Source organism: Caloenas nicobarica, chromosome 1 (assembly GCF_036013445.1).
Source record: "Caloenas nicobarica isolate bCalNic1 chromosome 1, bCalNic1.hap1, whole genome shotgun sequence".
NCBI lineage: Eukaryota > Metazoa > Chordata > Aves > Columbiformes > Columbidae > Caloenas > Caloenas nicobarica.
Window position 1 is genome coordinate 32,899,866 of NC_088245.1, and position 25,935 is coordinate 32,925,800.

General features: G+C 35.7%; 1 protein-coding gene across 5 annotated transcripts in view; it reads right to left on the reverse strand.

Annotated features, from left to right (window-relative positions):
* ADAMTS20 (ADAM metallopeptidase with thrombospondin type 1 motif 20) overlaps positions 1 to 25,935 on the reverse strand; it is a 101,529-nt gene that overhangs the window by 34,021 nt on the left and 41,573 nt on the right. For 3 of the 5 annotated variants that reach the window (XM_065627914.1, XM_065627934.1, XM_065627930.1), the window contains 17 exons: positions 20,707 to 20,852; positions 19,147 to 19,328; positions 18,913 to 19,049; positions 17,661 to 17,778; positions 14,432 to 14,527; positions 13,025 to 13,191; positions 12,786 to 12,915; positions 11,572 to 11,698; positions 10,687 to 10,897; positions 9,994 to 10,158; positions 9,129 to 9,293; positions 7,814 to 7,936; positions 6,426 to 6,533; positions 5,071 to 5,235; positions 4,559 to 4,849; positions 4,077 to 4,238; positions 2,463 to 2,639 (listed from right to left, as the gene is read on the reverse strand). In XM_065627914.1, coding sequence (XP_065483986.1) covers positions 2,463 to 2,639; positions 4,077 to 4,238; positions 4,559 to 4,849; positions 5,071 to 5,235; positions 6,426 to 6,533; positions 7,814 to 7,936; positions 9,129 to 9,293; positions 9,994 to 10,158; positions 10,687 to 10,897; positions 11,572 to 11,698; positions 12,786 to 12,915; positions 13,025 to 13,191; positions 14,432 to 14,527; positions 17,661 to 17,778; positions 18,913 to 19,049; positions 19,147 to 19,328; positions 20,707 to 20,852 — 2,670 coding nt within the window. The remainder of the gene's footprint in view (positions 1 to 2,462; positions 2,640 to 4,076; positions 4,239 to 4,558; positions 4,850 to 5,070; positions 5,236 to 6,425; positions 6,534 to 7,813; positions 7,937 to 9,128; positions 9,294 to 9,993; positions 10,159 to 10,686; positions 10,898 to 11,571; positions 11,699 to 12,785; positions 12,916 to 13,024; positions 13,192 to 14,431; positions 14,528 to 17,660; positions 17,779 to 18,912; positions 19,050 to 19,146; positions 19,329 to 20,706; positions 20,853 to 25,935) is intronic. The other 2 variants (XM_065627921.1, XM_065627923.1) reach the window with 2 other exon arrangements.

Genomic DNA, 25,935 nt, shown 5'->3' on the forward strand with positions numbered 1-25,935 from the left:
GAAGTAAAAGATGGCAGAATCTATTCTGGCAAATAACACTACACGTGGGAAATCTTGCATTTCAGTTGCTACTTAATTTTTGGCATTGGAATCTCACTAGTAGATAAAAAAGTGTAATCCATTGCTGCCCAGACACATAAATATTACTGCATACTGCTCCTGCTGTCTTTATAGAAAAGGGAATAAGTGTCTATGTGACACACTTGATGACTCCAGCCTCCAGAGAGTGTCCAGTCCTTAACAGTCCCCTATATTAGAGCATATTGTATGCCAGAAAGGCGTAAGATCGGCAGAGCCGTGACCTATTGCCAAACTACCACATCACTCGCCCACCACCTATAGGTGAAGGCTAAACAAAGCCATTTCTTTTAGGCTACAACAGTGTTTCTGTGACTAACAGCTTCTACTGCTCGTTCATAAAAAACGTCCTCAATGCATTATTTTTGCTCTGTTTAAACAGCAACAAAAATTAAATTAAGTTTGTGTGTTGGCAGCATTCAAACTAGCTAATTTACTAAAAAGTTACAGCATATTTAATATGTGAGCCTGCTTTTTTTGCCTGAGTACATTTGTTTCTGCACACCACGTGACAGTGTGATGAAATTAAAACGGAATAACCATAGAGCTTGCAATCCAATCATACATTGAACAGAGGCCACAAACTCACTCCCTGATAACTAGATTCCATTCTAAACTTAGGTTTTGAAGGATTAAAATGGCTTTTTATGTCAATTGAAACATAAACCAACATGAAAATCTTTGCAAAACTAAGCCATAGGTAGCATCTCCATTAGCCTGGAGAAGACAAGGCTGAGAGGGGATCTTATTTATGTTTATAAATATCTCAAGGATGGATGTCAAGAGGATGAGACCAGACTCCTTTCAGTGGTGCCCAACGATAGGATGAGGGGCAACGGGCACAGACTAAAGCACAGGAGGTTCCATCTGAATATGAGGAGAAACTTGTTTGCAGGAATGGGCTGCCCAGAGAGTTTGTGGAGTTTCCTTCTCTGGAGACATCCAAGACCCGCCTGGACACATTCGTGTGTGATCTGTTCTAGGTGAACCTGCTTTAGCAGGTGGGTTGGACTAGATGATCTCCAGAGGTCACTTCCAACTCCAACCATTCTGTGATTTATAATATATTACAATAGCTTACAGGTAACTTATTACTGCAGAACAAACGACATCACTCAGGGAAGGAATAAGCCATGAATAACTTTCAATCTAAAAAGAAAAGAAACATTGAGTCCAAAGCCAACTGTGTGCTGAATGCCCTGCTCTTCTTACCAGCATGCAAAGTACATACATTAATTAAGCAATAGCAAGTCACCACTGATTATTTGGCTAATGGCTAAATAAGATACTCTGGTGTCTGTTAAGCACAAACCTAAAGTCTGTTTTGCACAGTGGAAGAAAGAGATAACTGTGGTAAATTATTAATTCAAACTTCAATTTTAAAGTCTATTTGCAATAAATTAGAATAGATTATATAAACAGTAATAAACTATTTACAGTTGAAACTGGATAATATTTTTTAAAAGTTTCAATTTAAAAAATGTTTCCATATTAATTAAAAAAAAAAGAAAAAAAAATAGAACCGTTGTCCTAGCTCATCTTCCAGGGATGTCAATGACAGGTTTTTAGCAGATTTGTGTGGAACCAGAACTGGATCCAACCTCCTTTGATTGCCATTAATCTCCTCAGAATTGAGCATAATAATAAATATTATTGTCAAATTCACAGCTTAGGAAATATGACATGCTCTATATTGTAGAGCTTGCTACGATTACTTCAGTATGTTAAAATCTGCTAGTGACAATTTTAGAGATTAATAGTGATTACTGTAGGCAGTTTTACACATTAATAGACAGTGACATGTAGACAATAACATATTATAGTTACATACATAATTATACATAGACAGCTTTAATTAGTCACTGTTTTAAAACCACAAATATAAACTTTTATACACAGATGTACACATAATATGGAGTAAACTGTTTGATGATAGAGCATAATATAAACATGTGAGTTGTACTTAAATATAGTATTAGAAAAAATTATGCACTAAAAAGCTTTTTACAAATATGTAGATAATACTACAGTATAAATTACAGCATACACTTTAAAATACTTTAAACACAGATCAAAACATAACCCTTCAAAATAGAACAACCTATTAGGTATTACTATTGGCTATGATAATTTCTGGTAATTTTCAAAATATTCTCTATGATGTTTTACAGAGCATGATGCTGTTCCCACTGAAGTAAATGGCTGTTTCCCATTTAATTCAACAACTGCAGGAATGATTGCTTAATAAAACTACATAGACTATATTCCACATGCATTATTATTTCACTGCTACCAAATAAAATAATATAATTTCTAAAAGGCAAGGGGAAATAGAGTGATAGAAAGAATAAGAAAGCAAAAGATATTAGTGAATGCTATCGTACCGATTTCCACGGTCCCCGATGCCATGAAACATCACCAGGGCAAGAATGCACATTACATTGTGCCATATTAGGCGGTTTGTCTAGAATTTCACAGTTTTGATCACCCAACATTTGGCCAGTAGGAAGCTGACAAATCACCAGTCTTGTCTTTATTCCATCTCCACAAGTTTGAGTACACTGAAATACAGAATTTTATATGCAATATTTTTGTTGAGATAGTCATCACATGCCATTCAAATAAAGAGATACAGCAATAATCAGTACATGTTATTATTTACCATGTCTGTTTTCCTATTCCCTGGACACTTAATTCAAGAATAAGGACTTATAGTCTAACTTCATATAATGAAAAAACGATTCTGTCACCAGAATGTTTACCAAATTACACTTCTATAGTTTATCAAGTGATTTTCTACAAGAAGTCTGTTACAGAGAATCTACTCTGTCAAGGAGAAGTAACCACTTGTGAGAATAAATGTGCATATATATATATTTCTTTAACAGGCAAAAAAGATGGAAATTGGTCCTACAAATATTCTTCACTGCCAGAAAAACCTTGAACAATGGGCACACTTTCTCATAGTCTAATTTATACAGACTAAGTGTAAAATACTTATAGAATGTGTTTCCTGGGTTTCAGTTTTCCTGTAATTCTTCGATACCAGGCAAAAATACTAATTTTCATTTCTAATGAGCTATTAAAAACAGTCTGATCAAAAGTGAGCATGTTCCAATACCTTGTAGCTTTTTACTGTGTTGCGGAGGATTTTAAATTAGACAAAAACTGCAGCATCTGCATTAACTGGATGCCAAGTCTGCAGCTATGGACAGAAAGAACATGACACTCAGATGGGCCTTGAGAACTAAATGGCCAAAATGAGGGGAAAAAAAGAAATTAAAAAGTCCGTTTTTTCTTCTTTTCCCAACTCTAGATATTGATGTATCAAGAACAAGAGGACAGGAATCACAAGGGGCTGGATTAGAATGAATGCCAAACCAGGTTTAACTCTTTCTGTTGTGTTTGAGCAAGAGTGTGTGGTCAGGATAAGACATTACACTGCACAGAGAAACCATTCTTCGTGCAATAACGTATAATGTTTCATCAAAATGTTGTAACCCAGGAACACCTTTTAGATGCATGATCCTATCTTTATACTTCTAATTTGTAACTTTAGCCTAGTAGATACTACTACTACTTGCAGTTATGCTAGTGAGTACCTATGAAATTTGATGTAAAAAAGTGTCTTTATAGCTTCTTGTACTCATTTTTTTCTTAGACTAGCTACTACACTGAGGTTTTTCCACATGCAATTCATCTTTTTGTAACACAAAGTAATTTTGTATGTCTCATAATTGAGTGTTGCAGTGGTATCTTATGTTGTACATCCTTAGCCTCACACAGTACATACTTCTTTTGGATGTATATTTACTCATAATTACAGTACAGTTCTGGATTTGATCAAAGAACAAGGCTTAGGTAAACAGGCTGAAACTTGTTCTTTTTAAATAAGTAAAAAAATGGTGTTCAGTTCCATTCACAGTCAAACAATTATGTTACAATTCCTAAGCGTATATGGTAAATCATGTTTCCCTTTGAAAGTGAAATGATCTTACTTCTCCCCAGTTCCCATAGTTCCATCGTGGGCAGGGTCCAGAATCACAGTGTCTTGACTCTGGGGGTTTTGTTGCCTCATCACAATTACTGGCACTTCTTCCTTCTTCATCTTGACATACTACAACTCGACGGTGAAATCCACCTGCACAAGTACTAGAGCACTACCAAAACAGTAAACATATGTATCACCATTGCATAATAAGAAAAATGTAAAATATGTTGGTTAAAACAACCTAAAACTAGTGGTTTTAATGTTAACTTTCAAATCTGAAATTTGCAAATAAAAATTACTACTATGCAAAAGTATTTTAAAGTTGAAATAACAGAAAAGTTACATTTTGAATTTAATATAACAACAATAATAATAATTTTTAAAATATAGGTGCTTCTTTTGTGACCAAATCAGTACTGCAATAATATTTCTAAAAATGTTAACAGACACGAAAAGAACAAATTAATATACTAAAAAAAAAATTCTTACTGCTCCCCATGGCCCAGTTCTCCATTGATATCCTCCCACAGAGGGACGGTTCCACTGGTTTATGTTGTCTTGTGGATGGTGTATTGGAAGGTAACCTATTTCTGGAAAATAGCTTGGATGGTCATGTATTTTCGGAATATGATGATAAACTGGTGGACATCGTGGCATGTTACATTCTTGTTCTTTGGAAGGTCGGCCTTCAGGATCACAGTAATTCTCGTTGATTTGTTGATGATGGTTGACACAGATAACTTGTCTTGTTACTATTCCACTATCACACGTAACTGTGCACTGACCAAAAATTAACCCAATGTTTGTGACAGAACATTGATAATTAATAACCAAAGATATTTATATTTACTTTTGACAGTAAAAAACGTATACTTTGTTTTTTCAAGGAATGCAATTTCGATCACACTTGCGCAGAACATGAAATCTCAATTTCTAACCAGAGACTTTGGCCAATAATCTAAATAGACATATTAAAAAAATAAATTACAGTCAATACTTACAGGGGACCAATTTCCAACTTGCCACTCTCCACATGGGCTGAAGCAGCTTGAAATTTCAGCTGGTCGTGGTAAATGAGCACAGAAAGATTCATCTGCTATTCCTCCATGAGCATCTCTACAACTCACATAGCGAGCACGATCACCTTTCCCACAGGATGCAGAACACTGTCAGAGAACAATCCAAGCTCATCGCATTTTAGGTGACCAAAACGAGATCATGCAAGCATCTCAAATACTAACATAGCTTAGTATTAGCTTGACTTCAGAATTAAACACTAAGAACCAGATTTCCATCTCACACTGATAGACCCGTGAATTCAGGAAGAAAAGTGAAATGTTGCTGGATGGTTTAGGCCTTCAGAATTCCCACTGGCTTGGAACTGAATTGCATGGCCTTGATTCTTATGGAACAATTCAGCATATCTGGACAGGCAGTACTCCAACTATAACACGGAATCATTATACAGTTGCAAACTCAATTTTTTATTTATTAACAATAAAAATATTAGAGAGTAACTTCCAGAACTTTTTAGTTATAACACAGTGATGCAATATTTACATCAACTGATTTAATTAAAACTGATATTCACAATCCATTTGCCATTGTAGTTCATATTAGAATACTGCGTTGAGCCCCTTCTGATGCCTTTAGAGATGAGAAGTTCAAGGTGTATTTAGTTAATATAGTTGTGCAAAGATATAATTGTGTTATATGCTTTGTTAAGAACCTCAAGAGATTAAAAGACACACTGCATTTTTATAGATAATTTTAAATTTTCACATGGCTGTCAAATAAAACAAATTTTCAACACTGTCAAAACCAAAAACTCTTCCACCTAAACAAAGTTTGTGTAGAAACGGTATTTATAATGTTTATTTTACAAAGTATGTAAAATTAGAACTTTAAATCCCAAAACTGTTTAATATTGCTATTCACATGAAAGATTTAAATCATATTTTAGAATGAAAGAGGTTCTCCATACTCAGAAACTGATTATTTAAAAAAAAAAGAAAAAAACCCAAAACAAAACCAACAAAACAAACAAATAAAAAACCTCACAGTTCTTCTTTGCACACTCTGAACCATAGGAAAGCTATTTTACTCAGAACCCAGCCCCTAGCATACTGGTTTTTTCCCACTCCCTAGCAAGATTTGAAGCATACAGAATTTGCTGGGAACATCTATCTCCTCCTTAAGAAAACGAGTTCTTAAAAAAAAATTTAAAGAATTGGAATTCCTTTAGAATTTATCACAAGCAGATTTCAGTCTGAAAAATATATGAGAGCTTTACAGAAAAATGGGTGAAGGAATGGAGGACTGCTCCGTAAGATGTGACCAATATTACATTACATACTGGGGTCCATGATCCATATCTCCATTGGGTCACCTTCCCTACAGGAACCAGAGGAAGCGATGTAGTCCATAATTTTGTATTTTCTGGACAAGAGGGCAATTCACATTCCTGTGGGCGTGAGAAAAAAAAGCTTTCAAAATATACATTTTGGAAAAGCCAAAGGTAAAGCAAATGGCCCCCACAGAGACAGATCCTACCATTACAATAAGCCAGCATTAACAAGTAAATACTATCTTCTAAATTTCCCTGGCCTTATTTGATGTTAAAACTGTATTTGTAACAACTAATAATGTTTGCACTTTGAATAAGAGCTGTATTGGGCAACTTGCTGGAGAGAAGGGGCACAACCATTACCATGTCCTGGTTAACAGCCACATGCAGCACAGAAGAACCAAGTGAAGGCAGTGGCTGTGCTGTCCTGTCCTTCATATGTTCAGCTACTGAGAACACAAAATTGCCCAGTTTCAGCCAACAGCTGAACAAATACCACAACCCAAATTCAAAGCATACTCAAGCCCAATGTTTTCACATGGAAAATGAAATTTGTACCAGTTACTTGGCTTTTATATTGTGAAATCTTACTCAAGAAGCCATCAGAGGGCTGGTAACTTGTGTCTGGTTTACTCTGGACCATAGAATCCTTTTTTTGCCCCTTTTCTATTTGAGAGAAGCACATTATGACCTCAAGAAGGTATACAGTTACAAGCTTAGCTGGATGTAAATGAGATGTATCAATCTCTTGGCCAGATCAACGTATTAATACATAGCACCTAAGACACCAATTGCTTTTAATTAAAGGTGCCTCTATTATCTGTTTATCTGACTCTATTAAAAACATTTCTTCTGAGAAATTATAGATTTAAATTAAGGGAAGTGATGAAGGAAGTAAACTGGGACAAGAAGAAAAGGCAGAGAACCATATGAATACCATATTGAATCATAATTCATGTCTACACAGTTTTGAAATAATATTATTCCAACAACTGAAGCTTTCCTCAAATAACCATAGTGTTCCTTTAAGAACTATATACAAGCAGAATTTTAGAGAATACCAAGCCAGTTAGGTGCTGTTATTAAGCATCATGGCAAGCAGTCTCCTTGTAATATTCTACATGTTGGAGCTTCACCCCCCCACTTCAAATAATCAAAGGTCTTTGGACCGCTTCAATCATGTACCAAATTTTCAAGTCTCTGATCTCCAAATTACTCTTCTTTTACCTAATTCCCTAGGCCAAATGTTCAGGAAAGAAGCAGATAGTTTCAGTATTTTTTTCTCATTTTAGAACTTGTGTCTGCAAGTTCCTTCAAAGAGTGAGTAGACAACAATCGTATTTAGATGCTTTTAACTAAAAAGTGCAATCAGCTGAAAGGTATATTTTTTAACTTACTTGGTTATCTCTAGGACGAGTAGCAGCATTACATTCCCTGTCATCATCCAAAATAACTCTGTAAGTCCCAGTAACACATTTGACTGCACGCATCTGGTATCCGCGTCCACACGTCACACTACACTGTTAAAGTCAATAATTTCACACACTTGAAATGGCACTATTTATAATCCAGTTTAATTTTAAATTACAGATTCTATTTTAAATCACAGATTCTATTTTAAATCTCTGAAATGACTATGGCGTTAACTTTCTTCATGGCAGACCATATGGTGCTTCAATAGTGACCACAACAAACCAATATTTTGGCTATTGCTGAATAGTGCTCATGCAGGAAAACAGCTTGCTCTTTTTTTCCCCATCTATCCCCTACAGTCAGTCAGCTGGAGACTGAGGGGAAACACAGCCAGGACAGCTGACCCAAACCGATCCAAGGGACAATCCATGCCGCAGAATGTCATACTTAGCAACAAAAACTGGGGTAGAGGAAGTGGGGAGGGGAGGGAGGAAGAGGTGGCTACCAAAGGAGTCAGTGGCTGCAGCTGTTAAATATCTTTCCCTTCACTATAGAGTCTGACAAGAGCATACTCAAAGAAAGCACCTAAAATGTTAGATGTCTGAAAACAGTATGACATAAATCCCATCCTATAAATGTCATGGTTCAAGCACAAGTACTGGTAAAAACCCAGGTCATGAATAGCTACTACCAGACGGTAGGGTGGAAAAACCACAATCAAAAGGTCTGCTCCAGTGACATGGATTGGCAAATTGCTTGTACAAGCTATTCCAGCAAGACCATACACAGTGATTTTCCATTCAGAAAATTATCTGATGGGACTGAATTAGTTTATTATGTCATTTTTGCATTTAGTTTGTAGAAATAGAAAGCCATCAACTTCTGATCAAAAATTACTCAAAAGGAATTCAGTATTATGTTAGACAACAGTATGGTTATCTCAAATATGAAAAAATATCACATGAGAAAAGTTCTACACAAAATAAATGTCTAAGTTAAAAACATACCTAATTTCCAAAGGTATTTTACTGTATTTTACTAACAGGTTATATGTAAAAAAAATAAATATCAGCTGCATCTTTGATATCAAGGCTTGGGGTCAATGACTTAGGCATTTAACTTATATGTGGATGTTCCTAAATTACATGTTAGATAACTGCTAGGAGAAAAAAACCCATGTAAATCAATTCAACCAAAGAAACTGCTTATGATCCAATTAAAATGTTTAAAAGGTATTGTTTTGTGATCCGTCATAATCTGAACAAGAAACCAAGAAGCCAGGAATCATTATGTACTCACTGATCCCCAAGGCCCTACTTGCCAAGATGCACATTCATGAAGTTCACACGCTGTTACTGATTCTGGTCTCTCATTTGGATTACAGAAATCATCTCTCAGTTGTTCATCATTAAGTTGGCACCATACTTGACGATGCTTCTTTCCTTTTCCACATGTCACGGGACACTGTAAAATTATTAGAGTCATCAGTTTGTAAAGACATGAATCTGCATTAGTGGCTTCACTTTATTTTACAGTAATCTGTCAGATTTTAAGGATAACATAAATAACGAAAGTATTCAATGAATGTTAGTCCAACAAAAGTAGTTCTTTTATGAACTCTCAATTTCCTGTAAACATCAAGCCAAATAATAATACAAAGGAATCACTGTTAAGTTTCTAAAGCTACAAAAATACAAGAACAATGTACAGATCATTTATTTCCATTAGAATAAAGAATACTTGTTTAAAATATGAGTGCACATATCACAGCTTTCACAGGAAAAATGTTTAAGCTATCCACGATTCTTTTATACTCATTTCCTCTATAATAAAATGGATATAATTCTGTGCTTCAGTTGGCTGGATGGTTCCCATTGCTCCACAAGAAAGGAAAGTACATATATTACTCTACATAGGTTTAAGTAGCTTCACTATTTCATTTTAATGTAACAAAATTTCAGAGAAAAATAAATTCTAGGTCTGTTTTTCAGAAATTCTCATGCCATACATCTGGGATGTGTATCAGCCAAGTCCTAGGACTTCAGAATTTTTACTTTCACGTGTCCCAAAATAGCCAGGACAAGAAAAACAAACACTTAAAGCAGCTTATTTTAATATAGATGACCAGGATCAAAGGTGTGTTAAGTTTTACATCATTCATTACCTCACTCCACTCACTAGCAGACCAGCTTGGACATAAGAATTCATTGCAACTCTGTGTAACAACTCTTGGAAGTTCCCGGCACTCTCTGTCAGGAAGATGACGACCCAAATTGTTCCTACAAAAAGCTTCTCTAGTCCTGACACCTCTTTCGCAGCTCCTAGAACACTGTAGTGTATAGAAAACATTATGAAACATGCAACACAACATGATAAAACCATGTTAAAATACATTATGAGCCCTATAGGTGAAAGACATTAATGATCGCATTAGACATGTATAATACATTTAATCTACAGACTGCTAATATGTTTGTGTAAGTTAAATTTGGCACCTTGTTCCGTAGTTCCAACATAAGTCTTCAATTAAGACTAAAGCTGAAACAGTTCTTATTCCTTTTCTCCAAAATACTTCCAGAATTATTAAGACTGTAAACAAAATGTACACCTTTAACCACCATTCTCTGCTTACTTCCAAAACCAAGCTGCAAACAATTTGACTACAGTGTCTTACAAAAATATGAGGAAGTTGCTGAAATATAAAGGTTGGTATTAGCTACTTCTACAACTCTGCATTTGTCAAACATTATTTTCCTTCAGTTACTTAAACTAAAAAATAAATTACATAGAAATAAAAATTCGATATGAACACTAACCAGAACTATAATGGCACAATTATAAGGTTTTGAATTTGTACCTCTGACCATTCTGTGTAGTGCCAACTTGTTAACATACAGTCACCGTGGCAGGGCTCTCTGGTTGGTGGTTTCTGCTGATCAGCACAGTACTTATCATCCACTGGAGCAATGAGTCGTTTTGAAATCGAGTACTTCATGCAGTGGATCTCTACAGATCGATACCCTGGGCCACACTTCGATGTGCAGTCACTTTTGCCAACATTGTGCCACCTACAAGGATAAACTGTTATAGAAAGCTAACTATGTTTTAGAAAATAAGACCATGGTGAACAAAGGACTCCAAGAACGTACCAGGAATTGTCATGTAAATATAGACATGCATTTTAGGGAACAGATAAAACTGTAAAATGTATCTCATGACTAGAATTTTCACAGCAATATAAAAGAATTTGACTCATAGGCTTAAAAACTTCCTTTTAAATTTAAAGGATCTTTTGTTTTAATCTCCTAGGTGACTTTGAAAAAAACATAAGCTATAATTCTAACTGTTCATCCTTTGAACACTTCAGCATGGGCTTTCTTGGAGTGCAAAACCAAGTCTCTTTCAAATTAGTTCCAGTCGTGGGTACAGTTCTGGTGAAAAATGTATGCTACCCAGCAATTCAAGTTTTTGCACCATGATAGATAGAGCAGATTCACAATCCTAATAAAAGACTTTGTTCTTTACCAATACAAGTTAGAAAAGTACACTAGTTCTCATATTCAGAGGTGTAAACATAATGTATAAACCCCTTATAACAATAGATTTGAGGAAAGGAGGGAGAGACGGGAGGGATGAGGGAGGTAGAGAGGGTCGAAGAGACAGAGGATAAAGCAATCTGAATTATTTTGTTTCAATCTCTATCAACAAAAATATGTAAGACGACAATAGCTCCTCTTTTTACCTTAATTCACACTCTGTATTACACTCCTCAAAGACATCTGGTACAGTGGGTATACGTTCACATCTTTGATCAGACACTACCACATGATCACTTTTACGTATGCATGTCATTCTTCTTCTTCGAATACCTTGGAAAGGAACCAAAAAAGTGAGTAAAGGGCTAAAAATAAGGGTGCCTTTTTACACTAATGGATTCCATTCATCTTTTAGGAATTTAACTGTGATATCCCATTAACACTAACCATTGTATAGAGCAGGCTCTGCACAAACATTCTGCTTGGTGCAGCTGACTACATTCCAGGTGGAGAACAACCTTCTCGCAGTCACCCCCGCCACCTCCCAGCCGTACTAGAGGGATCTCATGAGGATATCAACTTCCAGAAAACCGCGAAACTGCAACAGTCCATTCACCCATAAGGCTACGTATTCCAAATGCATCACGTCCGTCCTTTGCTAAATTGCCAAATTGTCAAACCACCATGGTAACTTAGAGTTTGTGATCTTCCTCTTTAAGGAAGCAGAAAATTTGATCACAGAATACCTCAAGATCTGGAGTGCCACAAGAACTACCACAGCTGATAGATACTCTGCTTCTCTCACACGAGTGTATACAGCCTGATTCAAAACCAGAAGAAACTCACCATATCTACAGGCACTACCAGCATCTGGTAATTGGAGTATCTATCAAAAATCTGTGTAGGTACACTTTATGTATACCCTTCATACATATTGCAGTTTTATTTTTACACTGGAATGGCCTATAGTATAACAGTTAAAAATTGTAAAATATAGCTTTAATCCACCTAGCAGATAACCAAAAAAGACAAATACCTATGAAAGATACTAGACAAACCAGTGACCATCTAGAAAAAGGATAACAGAAGCCTAGTACACATTAGTAAATATACAATACCACTTTCTAAGGATACATTAGACTTGATTTGATGATTTTTTTTTTAATAAACCACCCCTATGGTTACAAAAGAAACGAACACAAATGTACTTTTGAATATAGAATTGCATTCCATAAATACTGAAAACAGCAAAACGAAATCAGAAGCCATTCTGCCCTTAAAGGCTCCATGCACCTAAAGTTTACTGAGAGTGCCGAGTTTCTTCCTTACGAGCAGGGGCAAAAAATTTGAGTACTTAAGACCAGTCCCTTCCTAAATGCCATCAGGTCTTTGGTTCTGGTGACAAAAGGACTCACAGTACCTTGGCACATCCTGCTGCAGTCTTGCCAAGGTCCATAAGGATCCCACGCAAACACATCACTTCTGTCTTCTATTGGGATATTGAATGAGTAGCGCACATCAGGGTTGTATAAATTCCCTACACACAAAACCTTAATTGAGACAAAATGATAGCTGGTTTTCAGTGAATTTGAAAATAAAATTATGAAAATAATGATTATGTAGCAAATTTTCAAACTTAAGAAAAAAGAAAACATGCACCTGTAAGGTTAGCTCTTCTTCAACTCTATCAGTGCTGTTAATTCGTTCTATCGTATTGTTTGAACCACTGTACTCAAAAATGGCTCCTTGTATATTGATTTCTCTTTTTGACATGCTTACAACAAAATCTCCATTCAAGATAAAATTTCCATGAATATCAGATAAAGCTATAAGTAAAATAAAATATTGGAAATAAAGCATCTATTTAATTAAAAGGTTGTATTAATAAAAACTCCTAATAATATATCTTCCCACCAACACAGCTTTATTTTAGTCCATCTGTAATACTTCAAAGTTGTATCAAACAGTTTCTCAGGCATAAATTCAGCCCTAACCATCAGCAACTCTCACGGAGCTGTTGTCATGGATTTTCTCTGTGTTAGTAAGACAACATTAATAATATTTGTTCAGCTGAAGGGTTGACTGCAGTCACCACTTTTAAATTCAGTTAGGTTCTGCTACTATAAAAGGAAACAATTATCTGTATTTCTGGCCTATTCTACAGCCCACATTCTTGTATTTGCTAGAGTGCTTTTAAAAGTAAATTTTAAAGTAAAAATAAATTATTAAGCACTTACAAAAATAATTAAATATAATGACCAATTTATACTAATAAAGATGAATGACAAGTTAAAAATGAAATTTTAAAATAAATTTTTTAGTAGAGGCGTGCTATTCAGGCATTACTACATTTGAAATGGTAGCTAGTGTCAAGGGGGTGAAGGTTGTTTCTGTGTCCTGTGAGAAGCAACAACAGGGCAACAGGTGACAAGGAAAACATTTTGAAGATTCTGAAGTTTGTTGAGTAGGATGGTAATGGAAGAAGAGACAGAAGGAAAATTTGCACCAATATTCTCTCAGGCACTTCAGATATAACTGGAAGTACTATGAGATAGAACAACCGAGAGTTTTGCTAAAATGTGCTTATGAATTCTTTGTTCCTCTCACACACTTTTACAAATTATCAACATGTGATCTTTAGATAGACATGACAGTAAAGAGAAGTGCAAGACAACTGATGTTTGCTGAAGGTCAGAATGCTTCATTCATAAACAAAGGGTATGTTTCCAAGATTTAAAACTACACATACCTGCATTATTCCTGAGTTTACTTGTGGAGTTTTAATATTGCCACAAAAAAGTAAAAAATTGACTAACTGATGCAATGTGCTATATTCCCTGTTCTCTGACAAATGAACACATGCATTTAAGAAGTAGAAACCTAACAATATCTCACTCATTTTTCTGAAAACTAGTATCTACTGAGAGACTCAGGCAAATGATGATACAATGTAGTTAGATATTTGGTGTAAAGACTTTTTCAGACTCCTGATAATGTACGTCCAGAGCAGACCTCTGGTGAGAGCACAAAAACTAGCCATCCATGCTATGCACAGGGTGCTTTTACCAAGGTAGTTGTCATCTTCTGGTTTCCCTGAGTAGCTGTACTGCCGAATATCGATGTTTGTTGCTCCTTTGGGAATATTTACCACAACATTGTAACCTGCAGTGTAATTATTCACAAATTAATTATATATTAAAGCAGTCAAATGCTAGTAAACATGTATAAACATTTAACTAGTTTTATTCACAAAACCCTACAGTGTACCAGAGGCAACCCCTGCTGAATGCCTTCATGTTTTAGGAAGGAAATGTGAATATCTTCACAGATATTAAATTTCTTGGTTGTTGGTTGGGTTTTTTGTTGTTGTTGTTTGATTTGTTGGGGGTTTTTTTTGATCAGTTGAATCAAACTTTTATCTTCATATCTCATTAAAATTCATTCCTATGCTCAGAAAAGTGAATGCAATTGTTTACCAGCAACATGAGTTCAACCTGCTCTAAAAAATCTCTAGAGAACAGCACTACTCTAGTAAGCAGTCAAGTACATCAAGTGGGACTCAGGAAACACTGTGGCTCCTCACAATTTAACCACAAAACTTTTTTGTACAAATCTGAATAAGTTACTTAACATGAAATAACTCCACTCCCTGTTTATACAATTGGGTTAGTTTCTCTCTGTCTCACAAGAGCAGTGCACGACAGCACTCTAAAGAATGAGTCCTAAGTAGTCAAATATTGCAGTATTGCAGGCCATACACTTAGGTAGATATATCAGATAAATTAGCCATGCTTGATCCACATTCTGCTACTTAAAATGTTACCCTAGTGTGCTCCCTTCATATACAAATGCTTCACAAATGAGTCCTCATTTCCTGTAATACCTACAAATACTATTACAGTGGCCTTGTCGTAAGGTAACAAGGTAAGGTGCAGCAAGATCCACTTGAACTGTCACTCTGCACATAAGCGTAAGTTATTAAAAAAAAAAAAGCTGTTTCTCATAGAGGTTAATCACAAATTCAAAAGGATTATTATGTCTAAGAAAAACTGAGTATGGCAAACATTGGAAACAAATAATAAACCCAAACATTCAATCTGAAGCATTGATATAATCTTTGCTAAATTTTCCACTTATTTTGCTATATTTAAGTCTTGCCACAATTTAACTTTACTTAGTTGACTCACCTCTGTGGGTAAAAATTTAGATGGCAATATCATTTTCAATTTAACAGTTCATTAACTTCCCAGTGCTTTTGATCTATTAAAACTGTGCCATACATTTAAATAAACATTTAATCTAATCGCAGGTCCATCACATTTACCAGCTGGGGGCAGCACTGCAATTGCAAATTGAAAGACTGTGTGCCGTGGATAAACACACAGCCTTTGGTCACCCTGCCAACATACGGGAAAGAAAGCCAAACACACTGAAAAAAGTCCCTTCGTCTCACATGCTGAAGACCTTGTGGTAATAAAACAACAGCAGACAAAATATGGGAGGACACTACAAACAAAACTGCATAGCATGTTGTCAAGAATACACAGGAAAATAGATCACATACTAAGGCGCTAACAACTTTCCAGGAAATCTGCAGATACTCTAATTTGATGCTATAATAATAACCAACATAATAATTATGTGTACATAATGAGATTACAGTTTCCTAAATTGGGAACTAACTAAATTAGTATTTCGCTGTAATGAATTTCTGATGATTGTTTCTCTACTGTTTAAACACTTAATGACACCATTATAACTGCCTGAACACAAGCACATACCACAGGCTGCTGTTGTCGAATTCCAAATTCCACCTCAGTAAAAATTACTCACATGAGTATGGAAGGGGACCAGGTGAAGTTAAAAGAAGTTGTTCAAGTGCACAGACTTTGTCATACTTATCTTGTGATCCTAACTCGGAATGTTGTGGAAAAGAATGCTTCCTCAGACTATGTTTTCAGTCACTATCCTGGGGATGTCACAGGCCTCCCATGGACACTGAAGTGTTAGTGATCTGCTAGCTCTTGTTCGCACTGCGGCGCTCCTACTTGTGATAATCCCAAATGTTTAAGATACTGCTCAGTAGTATAATGCAGTATCATCTTCTATATGCTATAATTCTAAGAACTCAAACGTAATTGAAAACATTCAACTAAAATAATAAATCAAGATTTTCCTCATCCCAAAATGTCTTTTTTTTTTTTCTTCCTCCAACTTTAGTTAGAAGCAAATAAATCTGTGACAATACAAAGCTGATAAACAGCAGAGCATGACAGTCTCAACCATATTTGCATAAATAGCAGTTTCAGTGTAATGGTCACTTGTATCAAACATATTTCTGACAGAATTCACGTGCTACCTATAAGCAAAATCATCATTTATAGTGGTGGAAAACAAAAACCACTATCAGTCCTTCACTCAGAATTACCAAACGAATACATTTTTTACTTCAGCATCCTGGGCATACTTTCCTCTTCAACCAGCAATTCCTCTGTTCTATGAAGATTCTATTTGGTAGCTCTTCAGGTATCATTTTCACTTTGCCTGTGGTCTCTTTCAACCAGCGAAGTGGTATGAAGCAGCCTTTGGGAATCTGAGAATTCTGTCCTTATAGTCCACGCTCTAACTACTTAACTGCACTGCTACACACACGCAAATCTCTCCAGGCTTCCCAGAAAGGACTACACATAGAAGAACTATCAGTAGCTCTATTAGAGAACCTAAATCAAAGGAACAGGAATTACCAGGGTTATTCAGAAGAGTTTCTCATTCACTACATGCCAATGAAGAGGAAAGAACATAAATGTTGCTGCTCATGTTCTCTGAAAAAAAAAAAACGCTCACATTTCACTGGCTGTCTTTTTCCCTACAGGACCAAAGGAACCTCATCACCTGCTCACACCACAGACTTCTCACTATCTCTACACAACCAAAAGGAGACATTGGAATAAGTCCTTCGGCTGCATAGTTTCAGATGAGAGAATGCGAAGTGCAAAGTAGGAAGCATTCTTCCTTTTAAAGTACTTTTACCCTCATCGTATCTTTTATTTGTGTCTTTCGGTTTGACCTCACAGGTGATTTTTTTTTTTTTTCACACCTTGAATATGTAACTGTGTCACAGTGTTTGCTTCTGCATCCTAGAGAGGGAATGTGACTGAAAATTAGAGATTTTTTTTTTTGTTGGCAGAGATCCTAAAGAACATACACTGAAATCTCAATTTCTCAAATGTAAAACAATTTCTAAGCCATACTGAAACATGGATTAAGATTTAAAATAAATAAACAAACAACATACCATAATGAGCACTGTTGAAAGTACCTGCAAGAGTCTTACATGAAGAATTATCACCACCACAGATTCCACATTTGTCTCTCCTTGCCTTGGAATTCAAAATGTGATCACAGCCTGCTTGCTACAAAAAAAAAAAAGGCGCAATAACCCTGTGTCACCCAGCCCAACGGAAAACAATGAAAACAAACAATGTCAGCTTACCACTCCCCAAAAATATTCTTATTCACTATATATATCTGGTCCTCCTTGGCAATTCATGAAAAGCCTTTTATGTTTTCAAGGGCTGTGATGCAAAGGCAAAACACAATAGTGCTGTTGTACTAAGAATGTACAATCCAAATACACTTAATAGGCCAAGAACTGTATAAGAATACATAACAGTATGTAAAGATTTTTTTATTAAAAAAGCCAGTGTATAAATTTTAAGTTACATTTACATTAAAAGTCTTGGAATCCTAAAAGCAGTATGTATGTGTACGTGGTCATCAATTCTTTTAAAGTCTGTCTTTACTGCAAAATAAGCAAAGGAACACATGCAGACTATGCTGGTTGAACTAGCATAAATACAATCTTTGTTTATCTATCTTTACCTAAACTTCCTTTTAAAAAAAAAATTATGATAAACAAGACAATTCTCTGGCATTTCCACTTTCCTCTTGATTCAACGCTACGTTTTCTCCTCAACCTGAGTATACTCAGTTTCACTGCAATCGGCAAAAAAAATCCAGGCTTGATAAAAAGTCTTGAGATGTTATATCAGCTTGCTTTTCCCAACAAAATCTTGTGGCACTTTCATAACTGCTATTAAGCAAAGAATACTGAAATGATCCCTTTCAAGGGTCAGTTCCTCCTGATTTTGCAATGACATAATAAATATGTAATCTATCTACCCTTGGATTTTCTACTTTTTTATACCTTTGACAGCAAAAATATGATGGCAAGAAACACACAGCATGCTTCTTTCCTCTCTTTATGCCAATTTTGGATCAGCTTCTCTCTGCTCACTTGGACAATATTAACTCTCTCAAATATGAGGCTTAATGAGGAAAGATTGTGGGTCTTCAGATTCAACTCTATGTTCTTCACTTAATTGCCTCCATTTCCAGATCTTTAATTTGGTAGGGATTAAAATTAACTGAAGTAAATTCAAAACATCTTGCTTTACATATTTTCAAAAATGGTTATTTGGATGAATATTTAATATCCATTTTACCATCTAATAAAATTCATTTTAATAATTAATAAGTTTAAATACCCTGCATAAGCCTTGAACACAAAGGTCATTGGTTTCTGCTCCACAGGGAGTACCATCAGCAACTCTGTCCTTCAGCTGATAGTAGGAAGTTGTTCCAGAAACTCGGCAAAAAAGTTTACAGCGATCTTTCATAGAAACTGGAAAGAAAATCCAACAGGTTTCTTGTCTGTTTTAAAACTTTAATTAAAGTAACATTTTTATTTCATTAATTGAAAAAAAATTATAATTACTTACTACCACTATATTTCGGAAGCCAGCGAACAGCAGATGTAAGACCGTTGATATTGAAGTGTTTGCCATCAAATTCAGAGCACTGTTGCTCCCGGAAATCTTTTTTGCCTTTTGGACAATTATCAGTATTACATGATCGAAATTTCATCCTACGGCCAACACAGTACTTTCCTCCATTTCTTGGTCTAACAAAAATAGGTAAGTGTAAAATATGGTCAGTTTCTAAAATTGCTGTTTTCCACGAAAAGTGGCTTGAGCCACCAATCTAAAGGGGAAGATGTCACACAGCATTCTGCCATGTTTTATTGACTTTCCCCCACACACTCATCTTCTATTGCACTGTGTATACATTTAGAACCATGTGAAGAAAAGTTCATGTAAAATACTACTGCTGAGGAAGGTGGTAATCAATTTACTGATGTTTATTAATGTCTATTACATTTTTATTTCTCTTACACTTTGTCTGGGAAAAAGCATTATTTACCTTAATGCTTTCATCAGCTTAGTTGGGTTACAACCCTATTTTTACGGAAGCAACATTTCCCTCCACAATTGGAAATTATTATTATACAGAGTGACAAAGACAGAAGACAGGAGCTGACACACTTTTCTGTAGCCCTAATATAGGTTTCATTTTGGAGGTAAAAAGAACTAAAAAGGGAAAATTGCGGAAAACACTTCATTTACTGTAAAGTCTAAAATACATCTCCTAACTGTTACAAACCCTGCTACACAATAATTCAGTATTTGTAGGTTCTTGGGGAGAAAAAAATAATAAATCATTATCGATAGCAATTATATCAATACCATCAGTTACTACAGACTGACAGAGGCGTGTCTAATGGGAATCCAGTCTACTGCCTCTTACTCGGAGAAAATAAAGTAACCTGGAGTTATTTGACTGAGGTTCATTTATCCCACTGATAATAATCAAGATACGTCATTTCCTAAACAAAACCTGGAACTACCCAGGCTGTAGATATGGTTCTGCTTCTGGAGAAGTTAAGACTAAAGTTCTCATTGAATTTTATAATAGAGAATGAAACCCACATTTAATTATGCAGTCAAAAGAAGTTTCTTATTATAGAAGTAAGTTGTAAATGACTCTGCTTTAACCAGTGCTTCTGGTGGGCATTACTGGCGGTGATGCCGTGAAAAAGCCTTAAATCAAAGCAAATCAAGTGTTTCACTAAAAAGATTACCAGGGAACGCATCCACTTCTTTTGCAGCTTTTACTCCAAATAAAGCATCTCAATGTTTTAAGAAACCCTCAGCATTTAGAGTATAATAATAATTAAAAAAAAAGACCCAGCCAAACTAAGTCTTTAGAAATTTCTGTAAAGATGAATGATATTGAGACAGGAGTAATGTAACAGTTCTCTGCATATTAGAGTCTGTAGACTTTTCTCTCTTTTGAAACATAACTGGAACAAGCTCTTTTTTTTTTTTTTTTGGCGCTTCACACTAATTTGCAGAACCCACAATACCTTCATTTTGTTTTGAACCAACTCGTTATGTCATAATATCTTCATTATGCAGTAATGTAAAACACAAAAAACATACTCTGGTCTATTACACAGCCTGGTGGTGCTCTTGATTCCACCTCCACAAGTTCTTGAACATGAGCTATAAGGTCCCCATGGTCCCCACTCTCCATCTACAGGATGCATCTCCATTTCTCTGCTCACACAAACTCCATGGCGGCAGTGCTGCACAGTTGACAAACAAGATAAAATTTCTAAGTCAAGCAAAAGGTTACTGTATATTTTAGGTACAGAAATAACAAAATTTAAGATTTCTCTGCTCTTAATCTGGGTCTGGACATTTTCTAAATTGTTCAAATTCCTATAAGATATCTTATCCACTAGTCATATTTTCAAAACTGCTGTCTAGAGTTCTTCGCTCTCTATGAAATCTACTGGATGCTGAAGATATCTTTAGGTCTTGTCACTTTAATGAAATGCCTATACAAGAATCTCAAAATCCTAATCTTGAATTCTTGGCATGTTTTCATGCACAAACTTCAAAAATAGATTTACAGACTTCTTGTATCTATGAAATTCTCCCAGTTTAATTTGGAAATTCTTGCTAATACAAAAACAGTGAAAAGGTGTGATAACGAATCACCAAGAAATTCAGGGTGTTTTTAGCATCCCAAAAGCTAAAACATCTAGTGGGATTTTTTTGGGAAAAGCACACAAATTTTCAAGCATTTATGACCTTGTTTATGCTAAAGCAAGATGATGCTAGAGATTTATGCTGAAACTCAAGACTTTCTCACCTATAACAATAGGTGTAAAATACGTTCTATTTTTACTCATATTTTACAGTATGTTTAATACTAATTTAATAAATATTGCCAGGAAAAATGAATATTTAAAGAAGTAATAATTCTTGAAGTAAGATACTACAGTGTAATATCTATTGTGTTATTACAGATTTTATTTCTGCTGAAGAACTACCTATTTTCAACTGAAAACTTCCGTAAAGGTGCAATTTTCCTTTAATCCGCTGGCATTTACATTATTCAGATGACAAAGTTTGTTGTGGTCACGTCAGTTATGAGACTTCACCACCCCATATTTGTAAACTGTTATTATTTATAGAAAGTTGTAATTACTAGCTATTTTCTTCTGGAAGAATCAAGTGATCAGTCTCTTGCTTTTAAGTTTTTACTATCTAAGGCCCTGACTCTGAAAATATTTATCCACTTCAGTGGTTACTCAAAAAGTACATGACTAAAAAGTCTAAATAAGAATCTTATGATTGATGCATGTGTGACTTTTTCCAAAGAACCTGCAGGAATTACCAACACTAATCCTATTGATGACTTATGGCAGTTGGAATTCTAATTTACTTGTATGGTTTAGAAAATCCCAAGTGGTATATTTGGTCATAACACAGTAGAATAGTTTACACACTAAAATAGAATATTTACAAGACACAATTATATCAGCACGGTGTCCCCCGCTGACTTCTATGTGGATAACGTTTCCTCAGCTTTGCCCTTTACTCCAAACACTCTCTGAAGCATCAAAGGTTCCCCACAACTGGAGACAAGACACTGGGCAAGATGGACTACATGGGGTCAGTGCTCACACACAATAGAGAGAATTCTTTATTTTAGATGACTGTTTGCAGACTCAGGATTATACTGATCATTAGGCTTGTTATCAGGAGGGATTCTCCTAGCCATACTGACAGGCAGTGGCTTATTCCATCTTTCCCTGCAGTACAGACATGGATCAGTCACTAGAATAATCAGAACAGATTCCATCAACTCAACTGTTTGTTATTTCTAAAGCTTAGGCTTTGTCTCTCTGCTGCCTGTGACACAAACCAGCTTCAAATTACCTTAGAGTCTAGAAGGGTTTTGGTAACTAAAGCCTCTGCCACACAAAACAATTTAAGAACCTCTGATACAGAGCAGATAAAATTATTCCATAATTCCATCCCCTTTTAAAACTAATTTAAATGTTGCATAGAATTTCTCAAGAGTTATTATGATGTTACAAATTTATTGTAGGAACTATCAATTAACATAAATTTTGCTGACCACACAGCAATGATGCATGCAGTCTTTCTGAACGTACCTGAATGACACAAAACTCAAGTGTTGTTCAGTGGCTTTATCACTGCATAAAATAATTCCTAGAAGCATTTTTTTCCTAATTAGTATATGTGTTCGTTATATTGGTACTTATGCTCATACGTTAACAATCATTTTGCTTTCAGAACAGGAATTTGTCACAGAATCAGATTCTCCTTTTTGAATTCTGCCTAAGCTCTTAATCCAACTAGGCAATAAAATTGTCTGCCTGTATAATTCGTCAGGCCGACTCTTGCATATGGGACATATCTCTGAAGCTCTGAATGCCTTCCTCTAAGAATATGGCCATTCCAGTTGATTTTCAAGCCCAAAGCAAACACAGAACTCAAGCTACATCTATCTTGTCATACAATCATTTAAATGATGCAGCAAATTGGCCAGATCATCACTCAATTGATGCTAACACTAATGCTTTAACTTAACACCAAGAAAACACCACTATTTCACTGCATATCTGCATACGATTTTCTCACTGCTGTGCTTACTGTTAGATTTTATTACATTTTCCAAGATGCCCTTAGGGTACTTTTGTACCCAAACCTCCCAGTACCTAGAAATAAGAGATATGGCTGTACAATATAAACATTTAAGGTAAATATGAGGAAACATTAAGACCTTGCCTTTCCAAGAAATGACAATTGGCATGTTAAGAAATAATATTTACTACTACAGGCTGAAGATTCTAAATCCCACTTCACAAAATGAATACTGCATCTAAATATGGGACAGCGACCTGGAGTTTAGGTTCTTCCTCCATCTACAAAAACATTTACAATAACTCGAATGGAGATTTCTGGAAAAGACAAAGTTGTAAAAAAAAATTTTATACCCACAACAGCATTATTCTGATCCATAAAAATGCAAAGCACTTGTTCGCATCTGGGATTTTAATAGCTTTTTCAACAAACTTGTCTCAGCCATTATTCTGCTGCTGCATTCCTACAGAAGCAGCACGATGAAGTCACAGTAGAAAACGCCAGCACCAGACACATTCCAGATGTTTCTCTGTGCTTGCGTGAATCATTGCTTCACTGAGAATACTATGATACACAGAACTTTCATAAACTTCAATATAATTGCTACATTTGTTATGGCAACTATAATGTATGCATCATGTAAAGTGGGTATCACTTGCAATTCCAAACATACTGATTACAGCAAGTAGCAACTGTGCCACTTGGTCAACAGTTCGTTTTCTGTCAAAAAGACAAATTCTGACCCAAATTCACATGAAGTTATACCCAAAGAGATGAGAGAGAGGATTAATGGTCCAAATTTGGGATCAATGAACCTACAGGTACCCAGATTTGTATTTATTAATCAACTGTTTATAATAAGCAGTTCAAATCTTGCTTATGGATTAAATTTTTGTTTGATAAACTGATTTCAGGTACTTCCAACTTATCTCATAGTTTATTGAACTTGCTAGATTTCCAGGAAAGTGATTTTGAAAGAAATTATTAAAGCATTAATTGCCAGGCTACGCTTGATTTCAGCTGAATCAAGGAGAGTGAGAGATGCATACAGAACAGGACTAGAGCTCTTCTGAAATCAAGTATTTCATACACAGCCTGCTATGACTCACAGCAGCAAAAGGACTCCAAGCTCACTCTTATGGCCTATGTTTTCCATACTAGTCCTAGAGATACACATGGGTTTTGAAGGTCTGGGGGCAAAGACTGAAACAATGATGCTCAGTGTCTGGGGAGATAATTTCACACGTTAGAGCCCCATGTAGCCTTGCAGAAAATGAGGCTCAGGAAAAGCTATTCATTGAGTTCCAGACACCAGAATGTTTCCACAGATGTTGCTGGTAGCTGCTGGTGCTTCTAAAAGGAAAGAAGATTATTGAACACTGAAGACAGTATGAGGAGAAAATTAAAAGGGCACAGCATTGCAGAAGTGGACATCATGCTCTGTATTTTGCCTTCCAAATATCCAGTTTTATTGTTCTGATTTCTTTTTGCCTTATAAACACGATTTCTTTGCTCCTGATATCCAGACATGGCCCTGAAAATGACTATGAGTCAGTGAATAGCACAGGAAGAGAAAGTTGTAATGGACTGAATGCAGGAAAGGAAAATAGGCATAGCTGATGCCACAAAACAGATAAACTCTTAAAACAGTGCTGTAGCACAGGACCAGTTCACTACGAAGTATCTGGCCTGTAGCTGAGGTCTGAGCATAAACTGTCTCAAAGTAGATTCCAATCACCTAGAGCTGGAAAAGTAGCATGAATCTTAGAAGTTACTTACATTCAGCACATAACCCCATGAGCAGGGAGGGAAGATAAGAATACATGCTCAGATAAATGCTCAAGTCCACAAACCTCAGAGCTTTTGTTTCTGGCTGTATTTATCTCTATGGGATGTTCCCATTCATTCCCTTGAATGAATGTGCTGCTACAGACCTCTCTGCCTTGTCTGCTGCAAGGGGATGAAAGGAAACATTTTGCTGCACCTTAGACCTATGTCCGTTCTCCAGCTTCTTCCTATAGTACACATACTTAAAGAAAGCCCATTACTCAAAGAAAAAACCAGTACAAAAAGGGGGGCCTAGAGCATATAAAAACTGAAAATAGAGCAGTTAGTAATCACTGGAGCTTGAAGAAGCGTCTAACCAAAGTTGTAATTATGGCCTCTCAGGCCCCTCTGTAGCATGGATTCTCAGATAAGCCTACATTTATTACTCAGATGACATAAATTACCAACAAAATCCACAATATTTTAATCATTTTTTCAACCTTTTCATTTTTTTTTTGCAAAAATCTACATATTTAATTCTTCTCTTGATACATTACCAGAGAAAACTTACTTTTTTTGAAATCACATCTCATCAGAAAAGTATTTTACAAAAATCCCAGTTTATAACAAAAGCTCTTGGTTTGAGCCCTTTAGTACATGTTAGTCTGTATTTACAGTTCAAAAGATCTGCTGCTGCTTCCCAGATGGTTAACATATTCCCCCATACTCAACTCTGTTAAAATCCATCCAATTTTTTTATACTTACTTGACATATATACAAAAACACAAAAGGAATTATTCTCTCAGATTAACTACCTTCATATATTACATTCATGAGGTATTCAAGCAATGCAATGATTTTAAAAGAAATCAATACATGGGTAGTAACCTACACCTGAAGAACAGCAAACATACCTCAGAATCAGAGACTGCTACTTC